Below are 17,361 nucleotides of genomic sequence, written 5' to 3' on the forward strand. Positions count from 1 at the left end.
AAAAGTGGAAAAATTATACTTAATGTTTAAATTTATTTAGCTGTAGTCTCAATACAATTTCTGTACTTGAAATGGGTTTGGGCCACTGGCTGATCTATCTCTGAGGTCCAGATTAGCAGGTCAGTTTTCAAATGGCAATTTTATACTCCTTTGTCTGTTCAGATTCTAAGCGAGTTTAGGTTCAACTCATAATCTTTTAGAATGTTTAGAGATTATTGCCACCACTCCATAGCCAAGCTGACCAACTTTTGCTCACTTGTATCATTCTAGCCTTTCAGAACTATTTTCCTCATAAACGTGTGCAGTAAATCTAACAAAGGAGTTTTGCTTCTTCTGCAGTGTAGAGGTAATGGTAATGAAGATACCTGCTTTGGAATCACAAACTATTCCTTAAAAAATACATCAGACTACTAGAAATGTCATTCAAGCATTTGATTTGAATAGCAAACTTGCGGAGGGAAGATTAACTGTAAAACAAAAATATGCTAAACATTCAAATGCAGAACAAAGGCTCTATGCTACTAAAAGTGTCTATGACGTTAAACACTTCACAAACCCCCCCCCCCATCCGCTGTTTTAAGCTGACTTATACAATAATTTTGACTGATAACCTGGGACTTTAAAATCTTGAAAATGGCAAAAGCAAACTGAGAGAGCATCCCTTACTTATTGGTACCATGTTATCAAGTCACTTTTTCTGGGTAGCCATGGTTATTAAATCTCCAAATTCTAAATTACACGATCTCTTCCTGTCAAAACCTATATTACATCAGATTCAGTATTTTGGCTGTATTTCACCAATAGCAATCTACAATTTGTCTTTGAAAATGCAGCCTAGCTGGGCACAGTGGCTCACGCCTGTAATCCCAGCACTTTGGGAGGCTAAAGCGGGTGGATTGCCTGAGGTTAGGAGTTTGAAACCAGCCTGGCAACATGGTGAAATCCCATCTCTACTAAAACTACAAAAATTAGCCGGTGTGGTGATGAGTGCCCATAATCCCAGCTACTTGGAAGGCAGAGGCAGGAGAATCGCTTGAACCTGGGAGGTGGAGGTCGCAGTGAGCCGAGATCTCGCTATTGCACTCCAGCCTGGGCAACAAGAGTGAAACTCTGTCTCAAAAAAAAAAGAAAAGAAAAGAAAAGAAAATACAGCCTTTATTTTTAGTTTTAAATAACAATAATCACATAAGTGCAACTGACTTAGAATCCTTTGCTACTGGAAGTAAAAACCTAAATAACAAGTTAATAACAGATTCAGCCTCAAAAAGATAATCACCGTGTCAGACTACCCATTCCTGGAATTTAAAAAAGTGATTTATGTTGTGTAGTCAAGTTTCACAGCATATATATACACACACACACATATGTGTATATATGTATATAATGTGTGTATGTATACACATGTGTATATATGTATGTGTGTATGTATACACATATATGTATGTATGTATGTGTGTATGTATACACATATGTGTATGTATGTATGTGTGTATACACATGTGTGTGTATACACGTATGTGTATGTATGTGTGTATGTATACACATGTGTGTATGTATGTGTGTATGTATACACACACATATGCACACACATATATGCTTATGTATTTATGTATCTTACACATACACATTTCTATTCAAATAGTAAGATTCCATATTCAAAAGTTTGTATCACAATATATGGAAAAGAGTTAAGTAAGCAGTGCAAAGCAACTTACTTTCTCCTAAAAATGTAATGTCATTCCTACATTTTAAGAAAGCTATGTAAATATTGTGCTTTTATGACACTAGGTAGGAATGTTGTACCACTGCCTAGCAGCTTTATTAAACAATAAAAACAAAATGTTAAGATTTACAGTTACTCTTCTCTATATATTGGGCAAAAAACTAAGACAGAGGGAAGAGGAAAATCAGTAACTTTTCAAAACCAATAATCTTTATCAGCAGAACTAGACTGAATTTCACTACCTTTTAGAATGAACAGCTATCAACAACAAATTATCAAGATGTTTAAAAGTAAGATTCACAATTTGAAGTCTGAATAATGATATTGCAAAAACAAGTCAATATTGCAGACAAAGCATCCAAAAAGATCACTGTGGTTTTGCCTTGGACACAACCATGGTCTGTTACAAAAGTAGATGATACATACAAAGTATAAAGAACATTAAGATTTTAGCTGAAAGCAGCAGTCTGTTTAAGGGGACATCCCTGGCAATCCAATAAGTAGTAGGATTCAAGCATATTAAGTTCATGACTATGCTGAAGAATGCTGACGTCTTATTCAGTAGAGTCTTCCATGACTACGATTTCCTCATGTGCCCCAACCTCGGCCACTTCTACTTTCCCTGAAGGCTCCTCTCATAATTAAAGTTGCCCAAATTGCTGCTAAATTTCTCACTGGGAGGATTATAAATCTGCCTGGCATCTCTTTTTTGTACTGCTGAAGATTTCTTGGGTGGTGAACCTGAAGTTGCATATCCACTGGCTCTCTTTTGCCCAATCTCAACCTTTCATACAGGTTTCCAGGACAGTGTTACTGTGCTCTTACAAGAAGGAGGAATGTGGAAGAGATCCTTGATCAAAACATTGATATTGTTTGTTGCTTTCAATGCAACAACTTTAATCTAGTTCTCTTCTGTTTTCTGTTCTCTTCTGTTCTCACCCGTTTTACCCTGGAGAGCTAAGCGAAGTTGTCTAATATAAACTTGCAGGCCTTGTGCAAAGTATTGCAGCCTGATTTTGAAATCTTTGGGTTTTTCTGCATTCAGTTTGGCTGCTAAGAAATCTGAAGTTTTCGGCCCAACTGGTGAAAACTGTACAACAAACATTCCACATAACTGAACCGTAGCTTGGGCTCTTCATCACCAGCATTCTCTCCATTTTCTGGTTCTTCTGAAGGGAGGGGCATGTATTCCAATAACTTATCAAATCGTTTCCTTAAATTTGTTTCCAGTTTTTCCATGTCACCACAAAATGAACTCATCTCCACCAACAATTTCAATACCTCCAACTGTATATCAAGACCTTCCACTGGGATAGTTAAGATACCAAGGCTAGGGAGAACCTGCTCACAGAAATATGTCACAAACCTTATGGAATGGACAGTTTTAGAGAAGGGTACTGCCTGCCGAGTGCACTGTGAGAGCCTGTCCACACAGTCAGGATCAGAGGGATTGGAGGTCTGTTCTAGGTCGGCCTGTGCCACCAATTCTACAAGTTGCTGTCTTCCACTTACTGTCTGTAAGCTTTTTAACCCAGGCAGTATTTCATGAATAGAGCAAATTCTTCATCAGTCACATCGTCTAGGACTGGTTTGGATTCAGTTAGTAGAAGCTCTTCCACTTCCTTTGTTATGAATTCATCTGGTAAAGTCTTAAGTTTTGTAAAAAGGAACTTAATTGCTCGTTCTCTAACAATGTCCTCTCCTTGAAGTATTTGGCTGAACAACGAAACTAAAGTCCCTTTTCCATCCATCTTAAATATACTTAACAGGGCATTGTTCACTAGGTTAAATTCTGCAGAGTCATCTGTCTCCAAAAGTTGCATTAGTATATCTGCCACTCAAGGAAGATTTTCTCCAGTGGCAAATTGAGGCAGTTCTTTAATTGCTTGACATCGAATAGATACATCTTCATCCTCACAGAAGTCTAACTGTTAGCAGAATCAGCCAATTCTGGAAAATGCTTAAAGAATTTCAGAACAAGCCTGTAATCCCAGCACTTTGGGAGGCCGAGACCGGCGGATCACGAGGTCAGGAGATCGAGACCATCCTGGCTAACCCAGTGAAACCCCGTCTCTACTAAAAAATACAAAAAACTAGCCGGGCGAGGCGGCGGGCGCCTGTAGTCCCAGCTACTCGGGAGGCTGAGGCAGGAGAATGGCGTGAACCCGGGAGGCGGAGCTTGCAGTGAGCTGAGATCCGGCCACTGCACTCCAGCCTGGGCGACAGACCGAGACTCCGTCTCAAAAAAAGAATTTCAGAACAAATTGAGATGCTAATCGTTTTTCCGTAGTACCACCTTTCACACCATCCAGTATCACTTGATAGGCATCTTTACACTGGCCTACTTGTTCTGTGGCATCAGCCATGATGCCATAGTTGCCATAAAGCTCCTCTACCATCGGCAAGGTGAGCAACAAGCCCAGGGCCTGCTCCCGCTATCCTTGTCCTTGCCGGCACCACTGCCACCTCAGAACTTCTCCAAGCCCACTACCTGCACTATTACACCCAACTGGATGGCTCTTTAAAGTGTAAAACAATGGAAACAGCCATAGCAACAAGCCACAGCATCAGGATCAAATCTTAATAGGCACTCTAGATCTAGTGCAAAATATATTTTCAGTCTCATGGAGACAATAATTCCTGCCACCCTGTTTCAGAGGTTAAAAGAATAAGAACAGCAAAACGCCCACCATGTCCTGTGACTGTTCTAAACATGATGGGAATCATGTCAAAGTGTTAAGCTGAGATTTAAAAATAAATTTAACCTCTGAAAAGAAGCAAGGGGCATTTATAGGTTCATCCAAAGATCGTGGTTCTCTGTCTTCATGACAAGGGAGAATAACTGAAGACTTATTCTGATGCCTCACTCCGGGTTTGGAAATAGAAAGTGGAACACCCATAACAAATTTCAGTTACACTACATCACAAGTATCACTGAGACATTAGGACAAACAAAATTGATATCGGTATTACAGCTTTGCAAAATTAATCAGAAACTTTTTTAAGAGAAAGAAAGAAGATAGATATGGATAGGTTTTTTTGTAAATGAAGTATACCAAATAACCAAGCACTGAGAATGGAGTTGAAACTGCCCAGACACTGTGATGCTACCCAATGCTATTAAACATTGGGAGGCACCTTTAAATAAAAGGTATTGATTTCCCACAGCCACTTATTATATGCTATGGAGAGCAATTCTTCCAAAACACCAAGCACACTTTTTGGATGGTTAAAACCCCTTCCAGCCTTCTGATGGTGTCAATTAATTCTTGTGAGGTATCATTTTAAATTCTCTTCAGTGAGAGAATTTGCTATTATATTTTAGTTTTATTTAAACCCCCTTTCAAGAACTGTGTCTAACAGACCTTCAAAGCATCTCTGGGTAGCTCTAACTTACATAACCTCATTTTTCAAAACCACTCATTACTTTCTCCCCCTCTTAACACACTCTCACTTCAGCTTGAGCCCTCCCTTGGGGGCCTTGCTGCCTGCTTTGGTAATACAGTCTTGCCTGCCTTTGAGACTTTTTCTCATTTCTAAGTAGAGTGTGCAGAATATGAAAGGGGTGGGGGAAATACTCTTCTGTTGATTGGCAGTGGAATCAGAATCTGCCACTGAAAATAACCTACACTCTTATCTAGCCAGGATATTATCCAGGGCACACGTGGGAGAAATAAAAGGAAATAATGGGAAATAACCAAAAAATGGTTTCATTTCTACCTTCAATTCAGAAAAGAAGAAAGGGAAAAAATAAATATCCCAGTTGACTTTTAAAATCACTACATATTGTTAAAAATAGAAACTACAAAGTATATCACAGTTACATTATATTTGAAATTCTCCAACAAGAAATATGATGTGGCTTCATTTAATCAGCATACTCCATCAATTTTGCTATACACAGAAAAATGCTCTAAGTAGGCTGCAGGGTAATTCACACTGGAACACCTCACTTAATCACTCAGTGCAATTAAATGCTATTTGCAAATTCTGATTTGACGCACAACTTTTTAAAGCAAGAAAAATGCTAAAATTAGACTAATCTTCACCTTCTTTTCATCCTCAGTTGAGGAAAATATAATAAACAACCATAAATTTTAAAATGTTTTGTCAGGAAAGCACAAAATTTAGGAAAATGAAAATATTAAACTATCTACCACATAGTTGTGTATGTACAAACCCGTTATTATTTTTTTAATGATTTCTAACTTCAGCAATTTAATAGATCAACCTAATGGCTATTCTAAGACATAGTCTAACACTTATTTGTAAAGATATTATTTGTAATTATGTAAGAATGTGATTTTTGAAACAATCTAAATGTTAAGAAATAAAATGATTAAATAAACTATTATATAATTACATGGTGGAAAATAATGCAAACATGTAAATTATATCTTTGAAGAATTACTTAAAGCATGCTAAAATACTGTGTATACTACTTTATGCAAATTTTTAAAACACACCTTTATTTATAGGTAAAAATAAATAAATATAAGTAAATCAAGAATTTAACAGTATTATCTCTGAAAGTTAGGATTATGGGTGATACTAATTTTTCCTTTTTTTGTATTTTTCAAATTTTCTATAATAAGCTCATATTACTTTTAAAATTAGGAAATAATCTTATCACCAAAGAAAAGGAAAAGAAAATCCAAGAAAGGCAGAGACACCCAATTCAAAGATAGACAAATATACCTGGATTCTACTAAATTTTACTTTTTGTCAGAAAGGAATTTAATTTTTAAAAATTCAGATTCAAGTATTTCAGCATTCTAAGATGAAAAGAAAAGCAACCTTGCTATTTTATTCAAATAACACTAACCTAGTTATTCAAAGAAGACCGTTATCTGTCTTAATTTGAAATCTCCAGTAAATAAGAATTCACCACATCCCATTCTAGTTCTTTAATAAAAATTTTGCCTGCCAACAAATTTACTTCTAATCTACAATTGCAAATCGTTCTCTCCTGTCCGAGTCCTAAACAAATCAGAGAAGAGTTTATAAGATAGTTCTTTGTCATTTTGCACTTTTAGAAGTGGCTTAACTAAAATACTGTTTCAAGTCCTGCCAGCATTAAGAGCTATGGATGTATCAGTCCCTAATATCAGAACGCAACGAGCTCTCCTTACCCCCCAAATTTTTCCTCCTAGATGTGCCAGAGTCCTGTCTGCTCAGCACTATGATGCATATCTACAGCCTGGCTATGTCAGGTTATTATCATCCAGTCTCTTAACTTCCCCAGTTCAGGGGATGGCAAATAGAAATTGTGATTACAACTTAATACTCATAGGAAGACACAACAAAAAGTTACTTGGGGTGAACATAATAATAAGACAATACTTTCTTGAACTTCAAGTTTTAGTGCCTAAGGCACCCTAGAGGGGTTTCCACATACTCTGCGGGATCTAGGTAAGGTAGTCTGCAGTTACCAGGAACATGAAAAATAAATGAACTCAGTAACTGAGTTGAGTCCCCTTTACTCCAGGTGTTCGCACTTTACATGAACACCTGGAGTAAAGGGGAAAAAAAGTAAGATTCTGTTGAAGAGTCAGTTACAATTTATCATAGTTATTTGAGCAACAGCTCTGGACCAAATCTTGCTTCCTAGTGAAAGATCCTACTTTACTGCTAGCCCTTTTGATATCACCTAGACTAATTAAGCTCATTCACATAAATAAAAGCTACAGAAAAATTGAATAATCTAAATTATAAAAATTACGTATCCTGGCCAGACATGGTGGCTCATGCCTGTAATCCCAGCACTCTGGGAGGCCGAGGTGGGAGGATTGCTTGAGCCCAAGGGTTCAAGATAAGCTTGGGCACCATAGCAAGCCCCATCTCTTAAAAAAATTATGTATCTCATCACTACTTGAAATTACATTATATACTAATATATTTACTTTGTTTGTTGTCTGTTTTTATCACTAGAATGTAAACTCTGAGAGGGCAAGAATTTTTGTCTGCCTAATTCATCAGTTTAACTTCAGCATTTGGAACCGTGTCTCAAATGTGATACTGTCTACTAAGTAGGAATGCAATAAAGAGTGAATGAATGAATAGTTTTTCCGCACAAATGGAACACTATATAGCTATTAAAAATAGTATGCAGATCAATGGTCATGCAAAGTCCTCCACATTCAGCACTGTAACAGTAAGAGCCCTATAACTTACTAAGTTCATTTATTTTTCATGTTCCTGATAACTGCAAACTACCTTACCTAGATCCTGCAGAGTATGTGGAAAGAGATGGAAAGAAGGATGTTGCAATTAAGCATTTATCATTTCCTTGGTAACTCCTAGAAACAAAAAGAGGAGCTAGGGAAGCAGGAAATTACAAATGCCAGTATATCAGCCATCAGGAAGACACTGGAATTTCTGGTGCAAGGGGCCTGTAAATCCACATGCATACCAAGCATTATCTACATTTGGAATTTTAAAATACACTATGTAGGTATCGTCCTTCATTTTGTTCAATTATTGTGTTGCTGTTTCCTTAAATTCCTTAATATTTGATCATTATATATTTTCTTAATAAATGTTAGTCAAAATTCAACTGCAATCTTTTGGGGACATCTGGAAAAAACGTCAAACTATAAAATATTAGGAAACACTATTAAAGACAAGCAATAATCACTTTTGGAATAGTGCCTACTTAGGTCTGAGATGACAGAATTTGGCTTTAAAAGAAGGGTGGAAATGAGAATTCCATGCAATTAGATAAGAATATAACAAAAAGTAAGGGAGTGGGAAGCCCAAGACAAAATGAGTGGCAGGGTAGACCAGTTTTTGTTGAATGTTAACCCCTAAGCTGGACCCTGGCAAGCAGATTTGCCTTTTTACCCCAAAGTTAGACTCTGCCTAAAGAAGAGGAAAAGACCAGAGCCACGACACCATGGCAATATTGCTCCAATAGAAAAAAAAAAAAAAAAGCCTGAAGTTTAACCTGAGTTCTGGCAGGTACTGTGTTGGTGATAGTTTTCCCACAAATCTTGGTGGTTGTCGTTTTTTTAAGTTTATTTCTAGCCCTGAAAGAACAAAATTATTGAAAAAAGTCATGACATACAGCAGTTAATGTCAGTGTATAACAACTAAATAACTGAATGAGATTAAATTAAAATAAACAGCATTATAAAATTTGAAGACTACAGAAAAGACTACTTTCACTTAATTCCATTTCTATCAAAACAAGGGGGGGAAAAAGTCAATGTGTTCCAACCAAAGATGTTGAATTCCAAACGTAACCTGTTTCTCTTAGTAAAGAATGAAAGTATGCTTGACGGTATTATACATTTCTTTCTGCCTCTGTCTTGGCAGCATTTTAGAAGAGTGAATGAGAAAGACTTCAGTTCTTTCAAGGCCAGGCCAGTGCTTGCTTCTTCCTTGTAACTTCAACTTCATCTACCACAGCATCTTTGCCAGAGTGTTCAATAAATTTTATTTCCATTATTTTATCCCACTACATCTATGTTAAGATTCAATTATAAGAAGAGAAGTGAATGCTTTTTATTGATAAGGCAGGAAGGTTTTCAGAAAAATGAGCAAAATAATTAATGAAACATATTTAGAGAACTTAATGGTCTCTGTTTTCAATGTAATTCTTGATTTCATTTTTCTCTGAACTATATTGGCCTTCTAAAGCTATTACTGAATTACAGAAACTGGTTTATTTTTGGTAGAAAACTGTAGTGCCACTTGAGTTCCAGATTTTAACATTCTTTGTAAACAGTTGGATGGATTATGATAAAGAAGAATCTTGGTTGTTTTTGAACCACTCAGTCAGATATAGTCGAGTGAACACATAAAACACAAACAAATTAGTGAACAAATTATAGTTTCACAGTGATCATATGGAGCCTGGGTAATAGCTGTTAAAAGGCAAATAGTGCAGTGAGTAGATCATTTAAATATAGATAAAATATTGGAATTAATGAGTTATGGGATTCAATCCAAATTATTCCAGGACTGGAGTCTTATTGATCAAATATAATGAAATCATGAGCCATCTGCCAGGACTTTTAAAACCTTTTTGCTAATGATTGACTTTTAATCATAGATTTTTTTTTTTTTTTTTTTTTTGAGACGGAGTCTCGTCCTGTCACCCAGGCTGGAGTACAATGGCACAATCTTGGCTCACTGCAACCTCTGCCTCCCAGGTTCAAGCAATTCTCCTGCCTCAGCCTCCCAAGTAGCTGGGATTACAGGCACGCACCACCACACTGGCTATATTTTTTTTGTATCTTTAGTAGAGACAGGGTTTCACCATGTTGGCCAAGCTGGTCTCGAACTCCTGACCTCGTGATCTGCCCGCCTCGGCCTCCCAAAGTGCTGGGATTACAGGTGTGAGCCATCTCACCTGGGCTTAATTATAGTTTTATTTCAACAGATTCAAAAATCTAACTTAGTTGGAATGTAGACAAAAAAGGGAAAAAAAATGAAAGGAGAACACAAAGAGTATTTTAAAATAATTAGTTAATTAATTTTAGCATTTGTGTATCTTTTATAAAGACAATGGTGAATTAATATGAAACATAAAAAAGTTGCCTGGCAGAGTTGTAATACCACTATTCATGTTCATAACAATATTTTTTAAAAATAACTATTCAAAAAGTACCTTTGAAAAGTACCTTTAGTAGAAACTATTCATAAGATGACAGAAGAAATCTGTCTTTGCTCCCATGAAATTGACTTTATTAAGCTGATTAGTTGTCTGAGGGTTGGCTATTATAGTAGTACTATAGCTTGCAGCCATGTCTAAAGGTAATCTAATTTTTAAAAAAAATCAGTTCTATGCCAGTCAAATCCCATGCAAATCATACATGTGTGAACTGCATTCAGTCTTCTGGGGCCATCAATTTGTTGCCCCTTCTCAGCATGACACAGTCAATATCCCCCTCATTACTACAGTAAACTTAAGTACGTTGTGCACCTTTGACATCTCATGAATCCTAAACATTCTCCTCACACTATTAGAAATGTGAGGCTAAGAATTTATAAAATTCTCCCTATTCCCTATTATCTGGCTGTGAGTCTCAGGCCTGTTGCTGATAACAAAACTCCAGCTTCTGCAGAGACTCATTAGCATCATTCAGGCACCATCCTCAACACCAGTTGGCAGGGCAGCATCACCAGTAACAAGTTCCTGGAACACAGCCAGCCCCTCAGCAACCAAGCTCAAGTTGGCTGCATCCCAGCTCTATGGGGTGGTGGAACATGTCAGCATGAAGGAGAGCAGCAGGGTAACCAAACACTCCGAATCATGAGCTGAAGAGAGGTGACCAGGGCTAAAAAAAATCTATAGAGATTAGCCAAAGGAGAACTTCAAGCCACAGCTGCTAATACATTGGCTGTTGGAAAGTACCTGCAATAAACATATCATACTTTATGGAACACTGCAATATGAAATGACACTTTTAGGGCAGAGGTATAGGAACCTGGGAAGGCAGATAAGAGCCCTTGCTCATTTTCATTTCCCAGGTTCATGCTAGCGCGCCCACACATCTTAATAGATCACAAATGTTTGCTCCTATCCAGGTCTCATTATTTTATTCTCCAAAATAATGCCTTCCTTCACTCACCCAGGAATAACAAAGTAATGACTTAATTGAATGCAAAGAGTCTAGTCATACCACCTAATTCAACTAGTTTATACATATTCCTGAAAAATAGGAACATTTGTTTGAAACCCACAAAGTGAACCAGAAAATTCCAATCATCTCTTCTGCATGGTCTGCCTTTGTGTGTACTTTCAACATGAATTATCAAACTAGTAATTTGTCAGTATGGAACTTAAATTATTAATATGTGAATACAGTAGGCTATATTTCATACAAACTCTCACCACTGCTGATAAATTATTGCTAATTATCCAAGAACTTTAAAGAGCATGAGGATTTTAAAGTCATTAAAAGGGAAGCTTTCAGGCAGAGGCTGGATGACTATCTGTCAGGTAAAGTTTCCTGCACTGGATGAGGGAAAAGGTGGCAGGGAATGGACCTGGTGATTTTTCCAGTCTCTTCTACTACAGGGTATATGTATTACATGATGTAGCACAGCCACTGAATTATAGGTATAGAATTTTCAAGAAACACAATATGGTGGTCCTATGCACAATTATGTTAGGTACATAAATAGCCCAGAAATGAGTATACCACATTTAATTTTTAATTTATCTCAGTCAAATGATTTACTGATTTCCATATTACAAAATGTTTTGAAATTATACAGAACATAACTTATGGTCTCTAGACGCTGACATTTTAAGATATCAGGACATACAAATCATATTATGCTAATGTGCAACAAATTTACCACTACCCATGTGAATGATGACATGGCAGTTATGTGTATAAAGTAAAATTACAAAGAGGGTTCAAATTACTTTAGTCTGGCTTTGAAATATATGGTGAACTTTCATGAGGCTCATTTATTGATAATAAGTGCTACCCTAAGCACTTTACATCTATTATCTATTTTACTCCGCACAACAACCCTGTGATGGAGGTTCTGAGGCTAGAGAGATGCAGCCACTTGCTGAAGGTCACTCAGTTAATAAGCAGCAGAGCAAAGACATGAACCTGTCTTGGTGACTTTCTGACTCCAGACCCTCTCATCTAACACTCATGACATGGCTTCCTTTTTGCTTCCTTGTTTTCTTACTTGTAGGCAACATTAAAATTACTTTGGTTGCTGCAGTTTATGCTATTGAACATGTGAGAAGGTTTTCTGAAGTCTGCTTGACTGACCAAGGAAAACTAATTTGAGTTTTAAAATGTGAAGTGAATGAGGTTGGCAGAGCTCTGAGAAATTAGGTATGCATACTGCTACCACTGTAAATGGGCTCAATATTTCAAAAAGCTATCTATAACATGGAATGAGAGCTATAAAACTTTTCTTGCCCTTTGACTCATTAATTTCAGTCTTTGGAATATACCCTCAAGGAAATAACACAAAAGAAAAAGGTAATTTGTTCAAGATGTTCACTCAGGGGCTATTTGTATTAGTGAAACACAGGGGGGAAAAAATCCAAATTCTCACTAATAGGACAGTGACTAAGCAAACGAGGCTCTGTAGAAAAAGAAAATAAGAAAATTTTATGATCTCCCAAAATGACAAATGTAGAATATATCCGTATGTGGACACATATGTAAGAAATACCTGGGTTAAAACGTAGAATGCAAATTACTACACATAAGCATAACCTTGTACAACCAAGTAAAACAGTATCTGCATTAATAAGGCAAGAGATTCATGAACTTATAAAGAAATATATCCCCCTTTTAATTGGAGAAATCCCAACATGGGAGGAGCATCTGGCGTATAGATTGTGTTTAATAAAAATTTGTCTTTAAATGAGAAAAACAGAGGTTATTTATTCAGATCGTGCTATAACAAGGAAGACAGCCACCATTGCTTGCATTTGGAACACTCAAAGGGGAGTGCACAAGTTTTATGGTGAAAAAAATAGAAGACTTTAGGTATGTTCTGAGTGGAGGTTGTTGGCATGGGAAAGCTGAAGGCAGGTAACCAGAAGCACGACATTTTAGGTAATGAGTTCAGAGAATATATTTGGCTTTTCTCTCAGTGGCTCTGAGTTGTAAGTATGCAGGGGTGGAGGGCATGATAAGAGCAAAAAAATAGGGAAGGTGGCAGTCATTGACCAAATCCTGGCTGTGCTAGGCTGATTGCTACAGAGACTGTGATTTGGCCTTCTAAGCTGCTTGCTGAAGAGAATGTGGGTCTATCATTATGCGTGGACTGGTCATTGTCCCTTTGTATATCCAATATCTCATACAGAATACCAGTTTATTGTAAAAGGTTGTAACTCAGAAACAACCAGATGAAGAGATACATAGGGCGAGGTATAGGGGAAGAGGTGCAGAGCTTCTGATCCTTCTCTGGGTGTGCCACCCTCCCAGCACCACCCTTCAGCAACCTGGGAGGTCCACTTAATATGAATGTATAGACTTAAATTAGACAAAGGTAATTTTTAAACTGAGACCTGACTGAGATACACATGATACCTCACATGTATTCATGTGCTGTCAGGAAAAGCTAAACAATCGCTCATGAGAACTACTAAGTCCTAAGTTTTCTTCCAAGTGCTTTCCCCGGATTCTCTCATTTAATCTCCTTACAGCCCTGTGAGATAAGTGTTACTATCACCCCTCTTCTAAGAGGAGAATATTGTGGCTCAGGGAAGGTAAGTAACTTGCCCAAGGTTATCAGGCCATGGCAGAGATGTAATTTCAACCCAAATAGACTCACCATATGGCCAGTACAGCCATTATACTTCGCTGTCTTCCCTTATTTGGAAGAAATACTTTCCCGTGAATCACTTCTAGATTTGGTTTCCTGCTTTTCTCCTTCACCTTTTCTGTTTGGTTTACAATATATAGGATCCTTTCAGGAAATAACAATAACCATATCCAGAAGTTGTTGAGATAAAATACTCTCCAGCCGGTGCCAGCTGCATGAACACAATCTACCTGCACAAACTCGCAGGACTTCTTACAAGAAGCAAAACTAGAGTAGGGTTTTCAAGTCAGGTGTGGGAATTGTAGAGACTGGAAGATAAAATGCCACTGTGGCACAAGGGATAACTACAGAAGAGAAAAACATATCATTTCAAGCCAGAAAATACTCAGATAAGGTTGAATCTAAGAAAAAAGTTGCTTGGGGATAAGTGACAAATTAAGAAGAATATTTTAAAACTCACAGGGAAAATGTTAGTTTAATTATTTTAAAAAATTGTATTTTACACTTGCCTAGTTTCTTGAGTTTTGCAAAATATTTCTCATTGATGATCATATTTAATTCTCTGGCTATAGAGTGGTGAATAGTATAGTTGACAGATGAGAAAACTTCAGGTCAGAGATAAGTGTGAGCTGTGTATCCAAGCAGCTGCCTGTCATTAGCTGAGCTGGGACTCAGTCCCAGGCTCTCATTCTTAATAGAAGTAAACACTGATGCTGCTCAAGAAAGGTACAAAGTCCTGTGCAGATCTTCCCTTTAAATTATTCACAGGTCATGAAGCTCTATCTCACAGGTATAAGTCCATCAGCAAAAGTTCAGAAAACAAATCTAACATAAATGGAATCAAAGATAAGAACTAAATATATAATGAGTTCCTTTTAAATGAATGCAGCAGAGCAAAGGCAGGACTACCATCTGTGTAAAAACTAAACTGTTCGGGGGATGGCATGGGTATGTAGTGGTTATGTTTGGAAAGACGCAAAACCCAAATCCTTCTATCTAAATCTGTATAAGAGGCACATCATCTCCGTACTCTGCCATCTATGATGGCACAAAATGAAATTTCTGCTTTATCTTACATTCCATGGAAATATCTTTATTGTGAATGAAGTGGCCCACATTTATATTCACTTCTAAACAACGTCCTCTCCTTCTCATCTGATTCTGTCTGATGGAGGCCTATTTCTGCTTCAGAGGACAGATCAAATACTGCCTCTTCCAGGAAGCCTCTTCAGATCCAAGTGAGAACAAGCCTCTCTTTCCTAGGCGCCCCCAGCCTGTCTGAGAACAACTTGCTGATGATTCTTGTCTCCTGCCTTGTGTAGCTCCTGGATGACATAACATGATTGGGATTTATCTTTGTGCCTCCTATGATCCCAATACAAGTGCCTCGTATGCCATAGCAGTTTACTTCATTGTAAGAAATCTTTTGCGGTCCTATCATGCTCTATGAATTCATAAACCTTTACAGAGAGTTGGGCCATCTCAATTCCACTATAAAAATGACCTAAATCAAGGACTCTCTTCACTTAAAAACCTTCTTGTTTCCTTACAATCATATTTCATGTTGACCTTCTGTACCAGAACATTTGTATTAATTTAATGCATTTGTAATTAGCATTGGCAAATAACAAACCCACATCCAGAAGGTTAAATTATAAAGTGTTTTTTAATTAAATAGGAATATGAGAGTCATCAAACTTAAACAAACTAATTTGAGATTTGCTTTTATCACAAATTTTATAAATATTCAACCAGATTTTATTCAATATAAAGGTAGAAGCTTCAAAGCCAGAACCTCAGTTCTTTGAGGACTCTCTCTTTTAATATAAGCTGATAAATAAACTACTAGTGAAAGAACTTAAAATTTCAGAGCAAAAAGTACACTACTTCCACCAAGGTCAATTACTCTTCAGGGACAAAAGTAATGTTCTTTTTATTAGCAATTTGGAATAACAATTAAATAACATTCGTTTTTATTGGGATTTTTATATAAGAACTGAGAAAACAATTCTTCACTGTAGTTATAAAAATATAGGAGAAAGTGCTGAGTTTCTGAAACACAGCAATCTTCCTATATTTTCTATCTTCCCTTAGGCCATGTGTGGTGGTGTGATCCTTATCTTACTTATAAGGAAGATAAAGACCAGGGAACAACAACAATACCACTGAGGCTTATAATGAAAAGCAAGCTACAAAAAAGATGAAATAATTATTTTCAATTTTACCACATTCTATGAAATATCGAAAAACTCCCATTTCATTTTGTATACCATGAGAAAAAGCTCTTTGATCCATGAACGGGCTAATCCAACAGCTATTCACATAATTCTTGTCTTTTAAAGGAGAATAGCAATCAATGACCAAGAAAGAAAGTACAATTCACAAAAGGTATGAAATCTTACTTTTTCATCATCTTCAGTAAATGGAGCTCCTTCAGGAATCTTATTTATCGCTTGGGCCACACCAATAATCTCACCATCACTGCTTCGGATAGGCATGCACAATAATGATTTCGTCTTGTATCCAGTTAGCTTGTCGATTTCATCATTGAATCGTCGATCCTAAAAATAAGACAAAGAAAGCATTAACTGCCTGTGCATTATTGTCAGGGAGAAGGAGAGAGAGGTTTATTTCTGCATATGATACCTTATCACTGGGAACTTAGCCCCATGGATTTTTAATCAAAATAAGAGATATGACTTCATTTTTAATTCACCAAAGGAATATAAATCAAAATAAGTCAACACCATAGTTGTTTGCCATAGTAAATGAAGACAGAGACTTTAAGCCCAACTGCAACGTATCAAAATTGGGGAAAAGTGTTTTTAAGGAAAGCCTATAGTATGCGATTTATGAAAATGTGTTATTTTAAAAAGACAGGATATGAAATGTCATATAAGAAACTTACATGAGAAATATATACTAAACACTGTGAAAAATTGTTCAAAATAGAACTACTTTATTTCTAGTCAAAATGATTCTGTGAAAAAAGAATCTATGAGTACATAATGATATTTCAAAATCCTCCCCAAAAGACATGGGGTATGGGGAGATAAAAATTTTCTCTATAGAATGCCAGCTAAAATATATAAAATAAATGATAAAATTATACAGTATGTATTTTGCAACTACCAATATAATTATGTTTACAAGCAAGGGTCATTAAGTATGCTAATACCATTGGGTGAAAAACTGTTTAACTTAAACAGTATAGTCATACAGTCTCAAGGTGCCACACCCAAAGATTCCTTATTACAAAGGTAAAAGGTGTCTTTGTAGTGAATAAATCTGGTGAACACCACCTCAAACAAGTAAACTTAGCATCACTGTTAAGAAGAAAAGTTAACACCATGTGCCTCTTGATATAATGCAACAGGAAG

At 36.7% G+C, this 17,361-nt stretch overlaps 1 protein-coding gene and 1 pseudogene across 7 annotated transcripts in view; both read right to left on the bottom strand.

The window, feature by feature from the left end:
• Window positions 1-17,361, bottom strand: part of LOC105483169 (phosphodiesterase 11A) — a 510,053-nt gene that overhangs the window by 393,450 nt on the left and 99,242 nt on the right. For all 7 annotated transcript variants that reach the window (XM_071072993.1, XM_071072992.1, XM_071072988.1 and 4 more), the window contains one exon: window positions 16,384-16,542. In XM_071072993.1, coding sequence (XP_070929094.1) covers window positions 16,384-16,479 — 96 coding nt within the window. In that variant the 5' untranslated portion in view covers window positions 16,480-16,542. The remainder of the gene's footprint in view (window positions 1-16,383; window positions 16,543-17,361) is intronic.
• On the bottom strand, window positions 2,263-5,130 carry LOC105468971 (apoptosis inhibitor 5-like; annotated as a pseudogene).

The sequence above is a fragment of the Macaca nemestrina genome, chromosome 11 (genome assembly GCF_043159975.1).
Source record: "Macaca nemestrina isolate mMacNem1 chromosome 11, mMacNem.hap1, whole genome shotgun sequence".
In the NCBI taxonomy this organism is placed as follows: Eukaryota; Metazoa; Chordata; class Mammalia; order Primates; family Cercopithecidae; genus Macaca; species Macaca nemestrina.